Genomic DNA, 16,601 nt, shown 5'->3' with positions numbered 1-16,601 from the left:
GAATGCTCAGGGGTCGGGATGCTCAGGGATCAGGATGCTCAGGGGCCAGGATGGTCAAGGATCAGGATGCTCAGGGATCGGGATGATGCTCAGGGATCAGGATGTTCATGGATCAGGATGCTCAAGGATAAGGATGCTCAAGGATCAGGATGCTCAGGGATCAGGATGCTCAGGGATCAGGATGTGCATGGATCAGGATGCTCAGGGATCAGGATGTTCATGGATCAGGATGCTCAAGGATCAGGATGCTCAAGGGTCAGGATGCTCAGGGATCGGGATGCTCAGGGATCAGGATGTTCATGGATCAGGATGCTCAGGGATCAGGATGCTCAAGGGTCAGGATGCTCAGGGATCAGGATGCTCAGGGATCAGGATGTTCATGGATCAGGATGCTCAGGGATCAGGATGCTCAAGGGTCAGGATGCTCAAGGATAAGGATGCTCAGGGATCAGGATGCTCAAGGATCAGGATGCTCAGGGATTGGGATGCTCAGGGATCAGGATGCTCAAGGGTCAGGATGCTCAAGGATCAGGATGCTCAGGGATCAGGATGCTCAAGGATCAGGATGCTCTGGGGTCAGGATGCTCTGGGGTCAGGATGCTCAGGATGCTCAGGGATCAGGATGCTCAGGAATCAGGATGCTCAAGGATCAGGATCTCAAGGATCAGGATGCTCAGGGATCAGGATGCTCAAGGATCAGGATGCTCAGAGGTCGGGATGCTCAGGGATCAGGATGCAGCCCCTGGCAGGTGCCTGGATGGGGCGCAGGTGGTATCGCTCAGGTGGGGACCCCACGGGGACCCCCCCTCATCCACCTGCAGCTCTCCCTCTCCCCAGTACTGGATTTTGCTGGGAAAATCACGCACGTGAAGGCCGCGGTCACTGCAGCGGCCAGAGTGGCTTTGCACTTCTCTGTCCCTGCAGCGACATTCCAACAAGAGAAGACCAAAAGGTAACAAAAGTCCTGTTTTCCAAACATTCCTTCCCTTTCCAACGGGAAAGGTGCCAGGTGGCAGCTCCCGGGTCTCCCTCTCTGCCTCTCCAGGAGCAGCTCATCTCATGGATATCCCGGGAAAGGCCGGACTCTGACCACAAGCCCAGCAGCCAAACTGCTCCTCTCCCAAACACCAGGAGCTCTGCTTCTCCCTCACGGCCAGCTCCCCACCCAAATTTCCAGGCTTTTCACTCCAGCTGGAAGAAATCTGGCAAATCCCTCGGCTGTGCATGACCTGCCCCTCCCTGAGCTGGGAGAACTCCCGGGAGCAGCCAGGACAGGACGAGGTCCAGCAGCTGCACCACAAACCGGGGCAAAGCCTTGAGCAGAACTCAATCCTGACCCCGGAGCTGGCACGTGCCCCCCACTCCCACCCAGGATTATCCCCCCAAAACAGCCGGGTCCAGGAGGGAGTTTAGTGGAGAAAAACTCTGATTTTGCAAATCTGGTTGGGTGCAAGACGCTGCTCCCACCCCAGGCTCATCCTGGCTCTGCCATCATCCTCCCTCTGGGCTGTGAGTGCTGGGGAGGGGGCTGGGCAGCATCTTGGGGGTGCAGAATTTTGGGGGGGCTGCAGAATCCTAAGGGATTGCAGCCATTTGAGGGCCTGAAGCATCTCAAGGCGCTGCAGCATTTGGGGTCTGCAGAATTTTGGAGGGCTCAGCATCTTGGAGGGCTGCAGGACCATGGGGGGCTGCAGCATTTTGGGGGCCTCAGCAGGATGGGAGGGCTCAGTGTCTTGGGGGGGCTGCAGAATTTTGGGGGCTGAAGTATCTCAAGGGGCCTCAGCATTTTGGGGGGCTCAGCATCTTGGGGGGCTGAGGATCATGGGGGACTGCAGCATTTTTTGGGGATGCAGCTCTTTGGGGGGTGGCAGCATCTTAGGGGACTGCAGAATTTTGAGGTGCTGCAGCATTTTGGAGGGCTCAGCATTTTGAGGGACTTGGATTTTGGGGGGCTCAGCATCTCAGGAGGCTGCGGCATTTTGGGGGGCTGCAGCATCTTAGGGGTCTGCAGCAGTTTGTGGGGCTCAGCATTTTGGGAGGCTCAGAATTTTGTGGGGCGGCAGTATTTTGGGGGGGCTCAGCATTTGGGGAGCTCAGCACTTTGGGAGGCTCAGCACTTTGGGGAGCTCAGCACTTTGGGGGGCTCAGCACTTTGGGGGTCTCAGCATTTTGGGGGACTCAGCACTTTGGGGGGCTCAGCACTTTGGGGGGCTCAGCATTTTGGGAGGGGCTCAGCACTTGGGGGGGCTCAGCATTTTGGGAGGGGCTCAGCACTTGGGGGGGGCCTCAGCATTTTGGGGACCTCAGCAGCGCTGCTTCCCCCCCCCCCGCCCCTTCCCACTCACCAAATATTTGTTTAACCAAGGAATTCCCGCCGCTCGCCCTGCGGGCGCTGCGGGAAGCGTGGCAGCCTCCAGCATTCCCAAACTCTGGAAAACCCCTGGAGGGAAAGCCACGAGCCCCGCCAAGGCCTGGCACGGAGGCGACCGTCCCTTGCAGCGGGACACGGACCCTCTGCCCGCTGCCTTCACCCCGTGCTCCCCGGGCTGTGCTGGAGGCGAGGGCACCGGGAGCCACCTCCCCGTGCCCCCCGTGCCCCCCCGGTGCCACCCCGGAGCGTCGCCCCCACGGCCACCGCCGCTGCCGGCCCCCCGAACGCCGCCCGCGACGCGGCCGCTTTGATCCGCCGCTTAATTCCCATTAATTCCCGCTTCCCATTAATCCCTGCTCAGGCTCTGAACCTTCTCGCGGAGATGCCGAGATCAAATGCGTAGTTAAGAGACAGCCGGGCGAGGGGAACATGAAAGGGACAAGTTTTGTTTCAGGGTTTGAACCCCGGCGAGGCGGCGCCGGGGAAGCGGCGGAGCCGCGAGCCGAGAGCTCCCTCTGCCCCCGGAAAAAACCTTCCAGGATTCCAAACGCTCCCGGCCTCCTTCCCCGGCCCGGCCTCGAGGCCCTGCAAACTCGTCACAGCCCCCGGGGGACAAGCACAAGCCGAAATGTTTGCTCCGGGGGATGAGTTGTTGATAAAAAAGTGGCAGGGAAAGGATAAAACGGCCACAAACGCCGTGATACCCCAAAAAATGCATCAGCTCCCACAGCAGGAGAGACCCCCTGGGTGGAAAATATCCACTATAAATCGTAAATATCTGGTTTATCCATTGATTAGAGGCGGCCCGAGGCAAATGGCAGCACCTGGAGCTCCCCTGGGATGGGGGAAAATGAGGGAATTTCTATTGCCGTCGTTTGGGAAGGGAAAATAAACAAATTCCAGGCCAGCAAGGGGGATTCGGGGCAAAGAAGAGCTCAGCACCCAAACTAAAGGGGAACAGCAGTGCCCGGAAAATCATCTCAATTCCAATGGAAACGTGTTTTATTAGAGGAAGCAGATCCATCTTTGATCCTGGATCCCAAGAAAAGCAATATCCAGGGCTGTGATAGCCCATCTTGCAGGGAGAACGAGTTATTAAAGCACAAGATGAATGGCTTGCAGTGCAGCTAAGTGCTCCAGTTAAGAGAAAAATAGTTCTAAACTTACTCTTTGCCCCAAAACACTTTCCTCCCCCTCATCCCCGGGCCTCGGCTCTCCCCTCGGGTGAAGCTTCCTTGTGCGCCTCATTTTGTTTTTTTCCCGGCTTATCAAAATTCCGGAGGGGAAATTTGAATAGAAGTAAAAATAAGGTGAATTTAGACGGGTGGTAATGGTTGGGTTGGGATTTTTTTTTTTTATTATTATTTTTTTTCTCTTCTCCTCCCCTTCCCCCAACATTTCTTTTAATTTTTTTTTTTTTTTTTAAGAATTAAAAATACACATGAGGAATAAAAATAACCCGGATAAATTCAGTTGTGGGGAAGGAGGGAGGATGGAAATGAAGGAGCGTTCTCATGGAGAGCAGCGCTCCCGAGCAGGGCGCCTCGCCCCGCGCCTCTGTTCTGCATGAATAAATAGGGATAAAAATGTAACGCTGCACTCACAACTCCCATCCCAGCACCCCGAGAGGGCTGGAGCAGCACAAGCCACCAGCGCTCCTGGATTTTTGGTATTTAGAGAAAAAAGCACTGAAATGGCGATTTTGGAGCCGTGGATGTGGCCCCAGCTCGGATATTGAGGCTGGTGATGCGAATCCACGGGGGACAGTGGGAAATGAGGGAATTGCCCCCAGATCGTGGGATCATTTAGGTTGGAAAAGAGCTCCAGGATCACTGAGCCCAACCTTGCCACCAGCGCGGAGCCCTGAGTGCCACATCCAGCCCTTCCTTGGACACCTCCAGGCACGGGGACTCCAAACCTCCCTTCCCACGAGGGAATTCCTGCCCATCTCCAGCCTGACCCTCCCCTTGTGATGATCCCACGAGCTCCGGGCGCGCTCAGGATCAGGCCACCTCCTCCATCAAGCCGACATCAGCGATGTTTTCCTCGAGTCCAACACCGAATCTCATCACGAAAATCCCTTTTCTCCCGAGATCCAAGGAAACGGGGCTGCTGGGAAGTCACCCAGTGACTCAATTCATTTCAAATCTGTGCTGAGAGGTGAGACCAGCCCGGGGCACGACCCCCTGAGCGCCCCACGCCCTCCTCGCCAGGCACCCGCAGCACATCCCAGCAGCCGGACTTTTCCCACTCCTCCAAATCCATCTATCCCCGCTTTCCACCCCCATCCCCCCCCCCCCCCCGCCTCAGGCAGGATCTCCCGACCCCCTCCCCCGCCCCCCCCGGCTGCCTGGCTCCCCGTTACACAACCCTGCTCGGGAGATCCTACGTGGGCAGCGTGGGTTTTCCTGGGAATCGACAACAGCTCTCGCTGCAGCTCAGCAGAACATGAGCATCTTACATAAACACCCCGCGAGTTCCCCTGCGTGGGGGGCTTCCCGCAGCCCCCCGGGCTGGGAGGGAACGCTGGGAGCCGCCTTTCTCCCCCCCTTCCTCATCCTCATCCCCATCCTCATCCCGCTTTTTTTTTTTTTTTTTTTTTTCTTCTTCTTCCCTTTAAACCAACCCAAACCCTGGTGGGGGAAAAAGGCAGCGCTCGAGAGAGAGAGAGAGCAGAGAGAGAGAGAGAGAGAGAGAAATGACTCAAGTGTTTTGTAACTTGTCACATTCGGAGCTGCAGTTTGGAGGCAGGAAGGAGGGATCCAAAATAGTCGCCCCAAGCCCGGATTGTATAACCGAGATCCCCCAACCTCCCCCCCCCCCCCCCCGCCGGGAAAAGGGAAAAGGGGAAAGAAAAAAAAAAAAAAAAGGGAATTTCTGCTGCAGATTGGCAGCTGGAAAAAGGCAGGCGAGAGCTCGGGCTTGTTACAGCGCAGGAAGGAGCCCCCAAATTGGGAGGAATTACTCATCCATGGAAAAAAAAGGCTCCTGTGCTGGCGGGGAGGCACCGGGAAGATGCTGCAGGGGAGGAGGGAAGGCTCCCGGGAATGATGCTCCGAGGCCAGGGGTGAGGCTGAGCTCCCCGGGATGCTCCCTGGAGTGGGAGGTGATGTTTGGGAAGTGCGGCTGGAGCGGCGGAGCAGGACGGAGCAGGATTCCCTGCCAGGAAGGGCCTTGGCAAGGGCTGCCAAAGGGCGTCCGCTGCCAAAACTCGGGCTCAGAGCAGGCTGGAGGCATCCCAGATGCCAGACACGGGCTGGGAGCTGCTGGGATAATCCCACGGGAGGGTGGCAGCAGGGTCAGGGTGTGTTTGCCAGGCCAACACCTCTCCCACACCTCACTGCCCTCCACCCAGAAATTCCCAATTCCCAGATTTTTCATCCTTGTCACATCCCAGAGAAACCCAGGAGAGCCTGGCTGCTCCCAGAGCCCTCTGAAAATCGGGGAGAGCAACACCTGCCTGGAACGGGGAGAGTGACCGAGCAGAGAGACCCCCCCCCCAGTCCACCCAGCCCGGTATTCCAGAGGTTCCAGAGCCTTTTCCAGCCTAAACCAAGTCCAAGGCCAGAGCTGTGGAGCAGGGGCCCACCACGGAATCAGGAGGAGCCGGGGAGGCTGCTGGGGGGACGAGAAGGATGCCAGGGAGATGAGGACGGTTCCAGGGAGATGAGGAAGATGAAGAGGAGCCATGCCCAGCTCCCCCACAATTAAACACAATTCCAAACCCCACAAATTCAATTTTCAAGTGCCAGGAGCATCGGGAGGAACCTGCCTGCTGCTATCAACCCTCCTGCCCGCCCAAAACGCCGTTAATTCCTTCTGAAAAAGCCCAGGCGGGTCCGGGGGATGTCAGGAGACACCACGAGGGTGACAGGTCCCCACGGGGCTCATTGATCTGCCACCGAGCGCCCCGTGGGAGCTCGGAAACCCAGACGGGCTCTGCCTTCTGGCTCCAGGCTCTGTGGGGGCAGCGCTTCCCGAGGGTCTCCTCAAAAATAAATCGTGGAGTTGGGATGAGGGGAGGGATCTTTGTGGCTTTTTCTCCGGTGTCACCTCGGCTAAAGGCTCTGAAATTCCGAGTGCCCGACGCCCACGCTGGCACATCACAGGCTGTGGCATCCCGGGAAAATCCCGAAGATGGGGCAGGGGGAAAGGAGAATCGGGTTGTTCTCAATGGATTCATCTGTTTCTACAACACAGTCTGGCTCTGCAATGAATAAAATTCGTGGAAAATCCCTATTTTTTATGCCAGCCCCACCTGGCAGGTGCATCCCTGCAGCTTTGGGAGTAGCAGGCGAAAATGAAGTGGATATGAAGCACTTGCCCATGCAATAAACGGGGACAAAAAGGCCAAATTCCAAACAAATTCCCAACCAGAGCACGATCACACCTTCCCCAGGATATTCCAGTGGAATTCTGGACAGCCCGTGGCACATCCCATGCCCTCAGCTCCAATTTCCACCGGTTAATTCCATACAAAACATACATCTGCGGGAGCAGCACAATTATCTCTGGGAGCAAAGCGTTGATGGATGGAAGTTTTAATTACCAAACCTTCCCATCCTCCCCCATGCACAAAAAGTGCGTTTCCTGGCATGTTTATTTCATAATAAACCATGGCCAAATTCCATGTTGGTGGAACACGTGCACGGGGCACGGGAAGGACGAGACGAGCTGAAAAATCTGGTTTGTCACCAGAGCTGGAAATTTTAAGTTCCTTTGATCTCTCTGCCTCCAAAGCTGCTGGGGAAGCAGAGAGGAGAGAGCAGCACACACAGAGAACGTTATCCCAGGGTGCGGAGGGGCTCAGGGATGGATCCCAGCTCCTGCCTCTGCACGTGCCGGGGCCGTGGGGATTGACAGCTCCACTCCCGCACACGTCCCCGTCCCCCGATGTCCCCAAAGAGAAGAGCAGCACAAGCCTTAATTCCCATGGACAGGGCTAAAGGGTGCCCCTGTCACCCATCAGTATCATTTAAGGCTTGGGAAGCGCCCAATTCCCGTCGGGAATGCCCGGTGGAGCTCCGTGCTCATATCAGCCTTAATTTCATTTGGTCCTTCGCACCGTCGGCGGCTCCGCGCGTCCCCCGCGGAACGGTGACACCGAGAGACGCTTCCCATCCCCTGGCAGCGGGATCCGGATGCTGCCACGGCACGGGAGCCACCCTCCGCTCCAAAACCTGGCTGGCATCCGGCAACAGCGGCAGCTCCAGCCTGTTGGAGCCCAGTGTGACACAGGTTACTCATTCCCAACGTGCGGAGGTTGAGGTCCCCCCCTCCCTCCCCTTCCTTCCTTCCTTCCTTTCGCGAGCAAATCCTCCAGCAGGAATTTTTCCCCCCTTCCTTGGAAATTCACAGCCAACCTGCTAATGAGTCTTTGTGAAACTTGTGCCTTCTTACCTCTAATTTTACAGCCTGTTCGGATTTGAGCTCTGTGGACAGCCTCACATTTGGTTGGGAATTATAGGCTGAGTGGCTGTTCTCTCCTATTATTGTGCTGTCAATCTCCTATTAGCACATTATAATATGCTACACTGAATGCATCTGTTCCGTAGATCACAAGTCCTAATTGTCATTTGTTGAATCACTTTGTCTTATATGATTGTTAAGCAATTATTTCACCCAAAGCAGCTTAAACTTTGATTACTGTATAGTGTTTACAGGGATCAAAGGGAAAAAAAAAAAAAAAATCAGCGGCGCCTTCAAACGCTTTTGCTGCCGAAAAACCGAGGAGCGAGCGGGAGATGCCGGCGCACGGGGATGACCTGGAGGTGCTTCCCGGCCCTCCTGCCTCCAGGGGAGCGTTGTTTGTCCGGGATGGTTAAAGGTCCGGCGAACGGCGAGGGCAGGAGACGGATGAGAAGTGACATTCCTGCCAGGATTGCTCATGGAACGCGGCTCCCCTGGCGCGCGGCACCAGCTGCCCGCCGGTCCCCTCCGGTGGGACGAGGGCCCGGTGGGGGATGACACCTCCTGTGATGTTGGTAAACCGCTCCGGCCATTCCCATCGAGGGGGGAAAACCCTCCTGCTCTTCCAAAAGGTGGGAATTCAAGCAGTGCTTGGCTCAGAGGGGGTCACATCCCGAGTCAATCCCGCATGGAAGCGGCGGTGGGGGGGTGGGGGGTCAGCAGAGGACAGGGCTGAGGCAGCACGGAGAGCCCTCGGCACACACATTTATTTTGGCTTTGCCACCCAACTCTAAAGCCCTCAGAGAGGCCCTCTGGAAGCTCAGATCCCTCACACCATTCCCTCTCTGAAGTGCGGGATGCTGGAATGCCACCGAGCCGTCCCGGGGCATGGGAACCCAACCCAGCGCGGCCAGAGCGAGGGAGGGGCTCATCACCGGGGGCTTGGGCTAATCCCGGGAATCTCGGGCTGACAGCAGCGGGAAGGAATGTTGGCCCATTGTTTCTGAGGAGCCCAGACAGGATTGAGAGAGGGAGAAAACCACGCTGGTGGCTCCTCAGCTCCAGACGGCTCCACGAGCCAGCAGGGATACACAAACTGTCAGGAATCTTCTGCTTCAAAACCACCCTCTGAAACCAGGCTTGGATGGAACCTGAGTGCCACAAAAAGGTCCCTCCCCAGCCAGCTGCGCCTTGTCCCCTCCTGCCACCGCTGCAGCACCTCCATCCCGGGGAGGAGGAGATGGAGCAGAGCTGCCCATGCCTTTGTTAAGATTAATGAATTTCCTCACACCAGTGATTGCCCAAATAATGGGATCCAGCCCCCGGAGCACAGAACCCTTCATAAATCAGGCCTGTCCCCAGCCAGGCCACCAAGCGCTTCACAAAAGGGGGACAATCGGGGACAAGGCTGCGACAGAAGCAGGGTGGACTTTCCGTGGATTCCTGGGAGCAGCTCCTTCTCCTGCTCTTCCCTCCCTGAGCTCCGATTCCCAAAGGCACAGCAGGACCCCTCCAGCCCCACAGCAGCAGCCCTGGGTGCTGGTTATGGGTCCAGGCCCAAAAAGCTCCTGGGTGAAGCTCAAAGCCACCCCCGAGGGTCTCATCCCACGGCTCCCACAGTTGGGGGGCTTTTCCAGCTCCAGTCCCAGCCCATTCCAGCACGGGAATGCCTTTATCCCAGTGAGCTGTGGAGCAGCAGGAAGGAGTTCAGCTCAGGGATGTGCAAATTGGCTACTCCGATTGGTTTCTTCCAAAACCAAGTTTAAAAAAAGTCAGGTTTGGGGTAGGAACCCTAAAAAAACCCATTTTATTTCTAGATTTTGTCTAGGGGGAAAAAAAAAAAAAAATCCAATTCCTTCCCATATCCTTAAAAAACTGATGGCACAGCCCAAAGAAGCCTGTAAGGAAGCTGTCAAACCTCGGGGTGAAAACAAACCTGGAGGAGCAGGTAAAAAGTAGCGGCTCCAGCGCAGGTAAATTGCTTTTTAACGAGGAGACAAGGCCCATCCCTGGCATCTGCCGTATGTTTTTATAAAGCCCCGAAATATGTTTTTAAAAGGCCAGCAAATAAAGTTCCTATCGATTTGATCTCCGGCGTAATCTGTTTTTCTGTCTGCCACCACGAGTGGTAATAAAAGGGAATCAGGGCACGCGGCCTCGGGTTAATGCAGCGATCCATCACCGTCGGGGGCTTTGCTTCGCTGCACAATCGAGAAACTGCCCCAAATTGGTGCGAGGGCCCAATTTTCTTTTCCAATTTATTTTTGCTTGAGCAAAGCAATATCGAGGCAGGACGAGGAGGACGCGCTTCCCCTCGCTCCAGATGTTCTCCCGCTTCCCCGGCCTGGGAAAGGGCCTCCAGTAGCTCCTGGGTTGGGGGATTTTGGGAAGGTGCTGTGGGTGTGCTTGGATGTTTGGGGTATCGAGGTCCAGTGGGACCCAAAGGGGGATTGGGATGTGCTCAGGAGAGTTTCCCAGTGAGGATGGAGCATCCCAGGGCTGCATCTCCCATGGATGGAGCATCCTGAACATCCCAGGGCTGATCTCCCATGGATGGAGCATCCTGAACTTCCCAGGGCTGATCTCCCATGGATGGAGCATCCCAGGGCTGATCTCCCATGGATCAAAGACCCTGAACATCCCAGGGTTGATCTCCCATAGATAAAATATCCTGATCATTCCAGGGCTGATCTCCCATGGATCAAAGACCCTGAACATCCCAGGGTTGATCTCCCATAGATAAAATATCCTGATCATTCCAGGGCTGATCTCCCATGGATCAAAGACCCTGAACTTCCCAGGGCTGATCTCCCATGGATAAAATATCCTGGACATCCCAGGGTGGATCTCCCATGAATTCAGCATCCTGAACACCCCAGGGCTGCATCTCCAGACATTCCCAGACCTCTCCCCACCAGGACAGAGCAATTAAAGCTTTTCCAGGGTATCCAAGCCATCCACAACCCCTCTCCCATCCCTGGCAGTGCATCCCCGACTCCTTTCCCTGAGCCTGTTGCTCACAGAGGTGCAGCCACACACAATAGGTGCCCTCACAGCACTAAAAACTGCCCCAAAATGGGGGTTTGAGCAGTGAATTGATATTTTATAAAGCTGGCTCAGACAGCTCGGTGTTTAAACTGGATAAACACCACAAAATATTAAAATCCACCCTAAAATGATGCATTAAAGTCCCCCAGGCCAGGCTCTGCTGCCATCAGAGCTCAGCTTTGCAAGACGCCACCCCACTTTCAACTCCTTCACCCCAAACCATCGATGTTCCTTCGCTGAGGAGCATCGAGGCTGCAGGGAGGGACTTTGGGGCACCATGGTGACCCCCAAACCCACCCCAAATATCTGGGATGAGGATGGGAAACCTCCCATCCCCCTCCCCTCCCCCCCCCACCGTCGGAAAACTGATAAATATTTCTGGAGAGAAAAACAAACACTCCGCATTTGGCTTTTTTGGTGGTTGTTTTTCTTGAAGAGACAAAGTGTTCCACAGAGAGCCGACACTTCCTACACAAGTTTGCATCCTCAAACCCCGAGATTTTCTGCCACGGATTTGGCTGGGAAAAGCATCTCCAGCCCTTCAGCCAGCCCTGCCCACCCCATCCAGGATCACCGAGCCGGAGCATCCCACCGGAGCACCGCAGGGAGATGGAGAGAACCTCGCTCTGCCAGAGTTTCTCGCTCTCACTTGGGAATAAATGAGGAATAATCAAATTTCCTGGGTTTAGAAATACCCCCATAAAGCATAAAAACAACTCTCAGGCCCCAGCCCTGGCACAGCTCTTGTTCCCACTCAATTTAGGGTGAGTTTAGGAGGCAAAAATATTATCCCAAAGCATCCTTAGAGGTTCAGGAGTAAGAAAATTGTATATTCCTATAAAAATTGTATATTCCTTTTAAAAAAAAACCCTGAAGAAATCCAGAGCCAGCTGGCTGTGATGGATTTAAGGCCACCCAGCCCCTTCCCCAGGTGAATTCCCGATTTGAACGCTGCAGCTGGGTCATTCCCAGCTGTGTGGAGCCGGTTTTGGGGACGGCCAGAGGAGAATCCCACCACAAAGCCCGGGAAGCGGCAGGGCCCCGTGTCCTCAGATGCCGCCTCAGCGCAAGATGTGCCGAGATGTCTTGGAAGGAAACGCTGCCAAATCCATCAGCGGAGCCATTCCCGATGCCAGCGGGAGCCGCCGGCCGTGCCAGGGGCTCCCCGGGGACCTGCCACCCCCCGCCCCGAGCCACAGCTGGAATCCCACCCCAAAATAAACAGGTGACACCCCCCAGCTCCTCCAGGGCGGATTCCCTTCCCTGCTCTGGGCGGATTCCGGGATGCACAGCCGGATCCCGCTGGCACAGCCCGGAAGGGTCTGGCTCTTGGCCCCAGAATCCTTCCCACAGCCCGCGGCAGCAGCGCTGAAGCCCCAGCACCATCCCGGAGAGTCCCTTCCCTTCTCCCGGCCCTGCTCGGCTTTCCAGGACTAAAATTAAAGGCAAAACAACTGCCCGCATTCCTGGGAAACTTCAAACTCCTGGAGAGCTGGGGATGGGTCCGCGTGCTGCAGCCTCTGCCGGGAAGGGGGATTATTCGGGAAGAATCAGACATCTTTAAGGAAAAGTTCTACTTCCAACCATGTGATCCGCAGGGGGAAGAGACTTCCCAGACGGCGCGGAAGAGCAGGAAAAGCGGATTGCTCCCGCTCCGAGGTAACGCCACCAGAGCTGAGACCTCCCTTATCAGCTCCCAGGGCTGGAGCTGGCCACGGGAATTATGGAAATTATTGGGATATGGCGCTTTTTGGGGTGCCAGCGAGGATTTCACTGGGATTCGGGCACGCTACGAGACGATGCCGCATCCCGGGACGGCTTTGGGACCACGGCACGGCGCAGGGTGTCCCCCAAAAGATCCCGGTGTCATCCCGGTTATTGTCCTCTCCCCCTGCCCGCGGCACCCCCAGCACAGCCCCCGGGAGATCCCGGCGCTCCCAGTGAATTCCAGCGCTCCCAGTGAATCCCAGTGCGGGCGGCGCTGGAGCTCGGGCGGTTCAATGCTGCCACCTGGTGGTGATAGGAGGGAACAGCAGCACCGCCAGCTCCCCCCCCGCTCCCCGATCCCAAATTCCATCGGGATCCATCGGCAGGAGAGCCCAGAGCCCGGCCCGAGAGCGGGATGGATTTGGAAAGTTGACTAAAAAATTGCAAAAATAAAATCCGCAGCGGAAAAAATGTTAAATTGAATTTTTTGGGGGGCTGAGCTGGGGCAAAAAAATGAAACGGCTGCAATGGAGTGAAAAATCGGTGGTCAGAATATCCCAAAAATTAAGAGGAAACAAAATTTAAATGGCCATAAGGTAGAAAAAAATATAAATATTCAGTGGCCACAACGTAGAAATAAAATTAATTAAAATTTTCTCCACATGTGGCCACTTCATTCCTATTTTTCCTTCATTGTGGCCATTTAATTCCTTTTTAAAAAATAGCCATGATGGAGTAAAAAATCAAATCATTACGAGGCCACAAATAGAACAAAAATTAAATGATTAAGTGGCCACGTGTAGCAGAAAAAAAATAAATTAATTTCTTTGCTACCTTCTGGCCACTTAATTAAATGGTCACAGTATATAAAAACTTTTAATTAATTGTTTTAAAAGTGAATGTAGTGAAAATTATAAACGGCTGCACTTATAGGGGAAATGATGGTTATGATGCAGGAAATATTCTTAATTGAAAAGTGGGGATATGGTGAAAATAATTTATTAAGTGGCTACAGCGTGGCTGGAATAGCTGCAACATGGGTGCAATGTGGAAAAAAATATTTAGTAAATGGCCAACGTAGCAAAAAAAAAAAAAAAAAAACATAAAAGTGGTTTAAAAGGGCAGTAAAAAAAATGCCAGATTGTGGGAAAAGGTGATTTAATGGCCACAGTGTAGGAAAAACCAAAAATAAATGACAAAAATATCAGCAAAATAAAGGCAATCCCATTTACCCACAGCTCAGCCTCCAACCAAACCCCAGAATCAATGAGGACATGCAGGGGGGAAAAAAAAAAAGCTAAAAAAAGTCACCCCGATCCCAAGAAATTCCTGGTGCCACCTTTGGGAATGCGGAGAAGCCGGAGCGGGGCCTCACCTTCTTAGCCCAGGGGTAGCGGACGTGGGGCTTGCCCCACTCGTGGCTGAGCTGCCGGCGGTACCCGTGGCACTTGGGGATGTAGGAGCAGCTCACGTCGCCCACCTCGGGGTAGATGACTTCCAAATCCCCCCTGGAAAAAGGGAAGAGGGAGCAAAATGAGGAGGTGGAGGTGGGAATGCAGCTGGGAGCCAGGTCAGGCTCGGGATGGGGTTGGGGTGCTGGGAAGGAGCTGCGGGATGCAGAGGGGGAAGAGCAGAAGCTCAGGCTCTGCTCCCTCTGCCAAGGGGTTCAGCAGATTTTGGGAAGGAATTCCTGGCTGTGAGCTGGTGAGGGGCTGGGATGGAATTCCCAGGGGAGCTGTGGCTGCCCCTGGATCCCTGGAAGTGTCCAAGGCCAGGTTGGACTGGGCTTGGAGCAGCCTGGGACAGTGGGAGGTGTTGGGGTTGGAACCGGAGGGGTTTTAAGGCCCCTTCCCACTCAAACCATTCCAGGATTCTGTGGAAAAGCAGCCTCCTTCCCCTGAAGTTTTCCATGGAAAACATCAGCCTCCTTCCCCTGAAGTTTTCCATGGAAAACATCAGCCTCCTTCCCCTGAAGTTTTCCATGGAAAACATCTGCCATTCCCTGATGCCGCAAAAGTCACCCCCAAAGCCTCTGCGCAACAGGCAACAACTCCAGAGACATCCCAGATTCCCGGCAAAAAGCAGGAAAACAGCGAAGGTGACACTGGGATGTGCCGGGAGGTGACACACGGGACACCAAGGGGGTGGCAGAGGCCACGGAGCGCCGCTCACCTGCAGAATTCACTGTCGGACTCGCTGAGGGTCTGGAAGATGCAGGTCCGGGAGGCCTCGCTGCCCCAGGAGCCGGGGAGGAGCAGGCTGAGCGCCACCAGCACGGCACCCAGCAGCTTCATCCTGCCCTGGGGACACGGGGACAGCGAGGGTCAGCCCCGCTGGCACCCAGCGCTTCCCCCCCAGCACCCTCCAGTTCAGCTCCCAGCCCAAACCAGCTCCAGGCAGAGCATCCCCATCCTTTGCCCATCATTTCCTCCTGCAGCTCCGCAACTTTAATCCTGTTTATTCCAGGAATGGGCTGGGGTCGCTTTGCTGGGAAGGCCTGAGACCCCAGCACGGCCCCACGGCTCAGAGGAGCCTTTTCCACCAGGCTGGTGCTTCGTCCCCCTCCACGTGGCACCGGGGATGTTCCCACGTGGTGACACCACGGCGATCCCGATCCCGGGGACAGCGCGCTCCAAACCCGGCTCCAAGTGCGGACAGCCCCCGACTCCACGGGCTGGCCCTGCTGCTCTCCCAAAAACCATGGAAAATCGGGATCAGGAGTGGACATGGGCTGTCCAAGGCCACCACCAAGGACTCACAACCAGCCAGGACACCAGGACACGTCCCCGACCCGAGGCAAGGTCCTCTCAGGGGAGCAGCACCTTGACCCAGCCACCCCTCCGGCGCTTTTCCCGCACGGGGACAACTCTGGCCACCCACTCTGAAGTCACACAAAGCCTCGAGGAGGACGAGGGGACACAAGGTTGGGTCCCCCACCCCCCTGCCAAGCCCAGCGCCAGCCCTCACCTCCTCACCTACCGCTAGACCCGGTAGCCACGGGCCACCACGGCCGCCGGGGGGGGGCCACCAGGGCCGGCCCTGCCGAGCCACTTACCAAGGTCCTGGGGACGACTGAGCAGCTCCGAGGCAGAGCCCGGAGGTTTGAGGTTGCCGTGGAGATGGTTTCCTTGGAAGGAAGGGACGGAGGGACCGGGAATGAAAGCCGAAGCCCGGGGAAGGGGCAGCCGGGTGCTCCGGATCTGCCAACGGCTTTTAACCCCCCTGGCAACCGCCCCCACCCGCCCCCAACGGCGCCGGGTCCTGCCCAGCCCAGCCCCCGCACCCGCCCGGGCTAACGAGGGAGGAGGATGTGACCCCCAACTTGGATTTGCCCGCCGCCTCCATCGCCTCGCGGGTTCCGGGATGAGGAGCAGGCGAATAAAATATATATTAAAAAAACAAGCAAACAAACAAACAAACAATGAAATAAAATTTAAAAAGCCCGGTGTGAGTTGGGAGCGGGGATGAGAGCAGCGAGGGGATCATTACATAATGGAGCTGGGGCTGCGCGCTCCGTGAACACGAGCGAGCCCGGCGAGAGAAAGAGGCGCCGGGCTTAACTAATTAGGAACATTAATGGATTGGGAATGATCGGGGAGCTTTTAGGGGCTTAATGGCTCCCGTTCCCACGCTGCCGGGATGGGCACAGCCCGTAATTAGAGCCCTGAGCCGGCAAATGGGCTCACGTGAGTCAGGCTTTTCCCAGGAATGCCGCGCTGGCTGAGTCAGGAGCGCCCGGAGCGGGGTTTGCAGCCTGGCGGTGTCACATGGAGGCGGGGGGCGTTGAAAATTCGGGGTCCCCAGCGCCAGGTGAAGCTGCTGATGAGCAGGAAATGCCCAGAAACGGTGAGAAAAGCAGGAATTTCCTTGGAGAAATGGGGATGTGGCTGAAAAGTTGAGCAAGAGGCGGCAGGGCAGGACAGGGAGGTGGACACCGGGAGAGGGGGAGATGGGGACAAGGGGAACGTTTTTCCTGGTAAAACATGGAATGGTTTGGGTTGGGAAGGACCTTAAGGATCAGCCATGGGCTGGGGCACCTCCCACTGTCCCAGGGTGCTCCAACCTG

At 55.9% G+C, this 16,601-nt stretch overlaps 1 protein-coding gene across 6 annotated transcripts in view; it reads right to left on the bottom strand.

The window, feature by feature from the left end:
- PEBP4 (phosphatidylethanolamine binding protein 4) overlaps window positions 1-16,601 on the bottom strand; it is an 83,267-nt gene that overhangs the window by 58,598 nt on the left and 8,068 nt on the right. For 3 of the 6 annotated variants that reach the window (XM_069035606.1, XM_069035605.1, XM_069035604.1), the window contains exons 4-5: window positions 14,708-15,662; window positions 13,911-14,043 (exon numbers count right to left, since the gene is read on the bottom strand). In XM_069035606.1, coding sequence (XP_068891707.1) covers window positions 13,911-14,043; window positions 14,708-14,829 — 255 coding nt within the window. In that variant the 5' untranslated portion in view covers window positions 14,830-15,662. Of the gene's footprint in view, window positions 1-6,823; window positions 7,586-13,910; window positions 14,044-14,707; window positions 15,671-16,601 lie in introns of those variants that run through there. The other 3 variants (XM_069035608.1, XM_069035609.1, XM_069035607.1) reach the window with 3 other exon arrangements.

The sequence above is a fragment of the Aphelocoma coerulescens genome, chromosome 22 (assembly GCF_041296385.1).
Source record: "Aphelocoma coerulescens isolate FSJ_1873_10779 chromosome 22, UR_Acoe_1.0, whole genome shotgun sequence".
In the NCBI taxonomy this organism is placed as follows: domain Eukaryota; kingdom Metazoa; phylum Chordata; class Aves; order Passeriformes; family Corvidae; genus Aphelocoma; species Aphelocoma coerulescens.
This window is presented reverse-complemented; position numbering and strand designations above follow the sequence as displayed.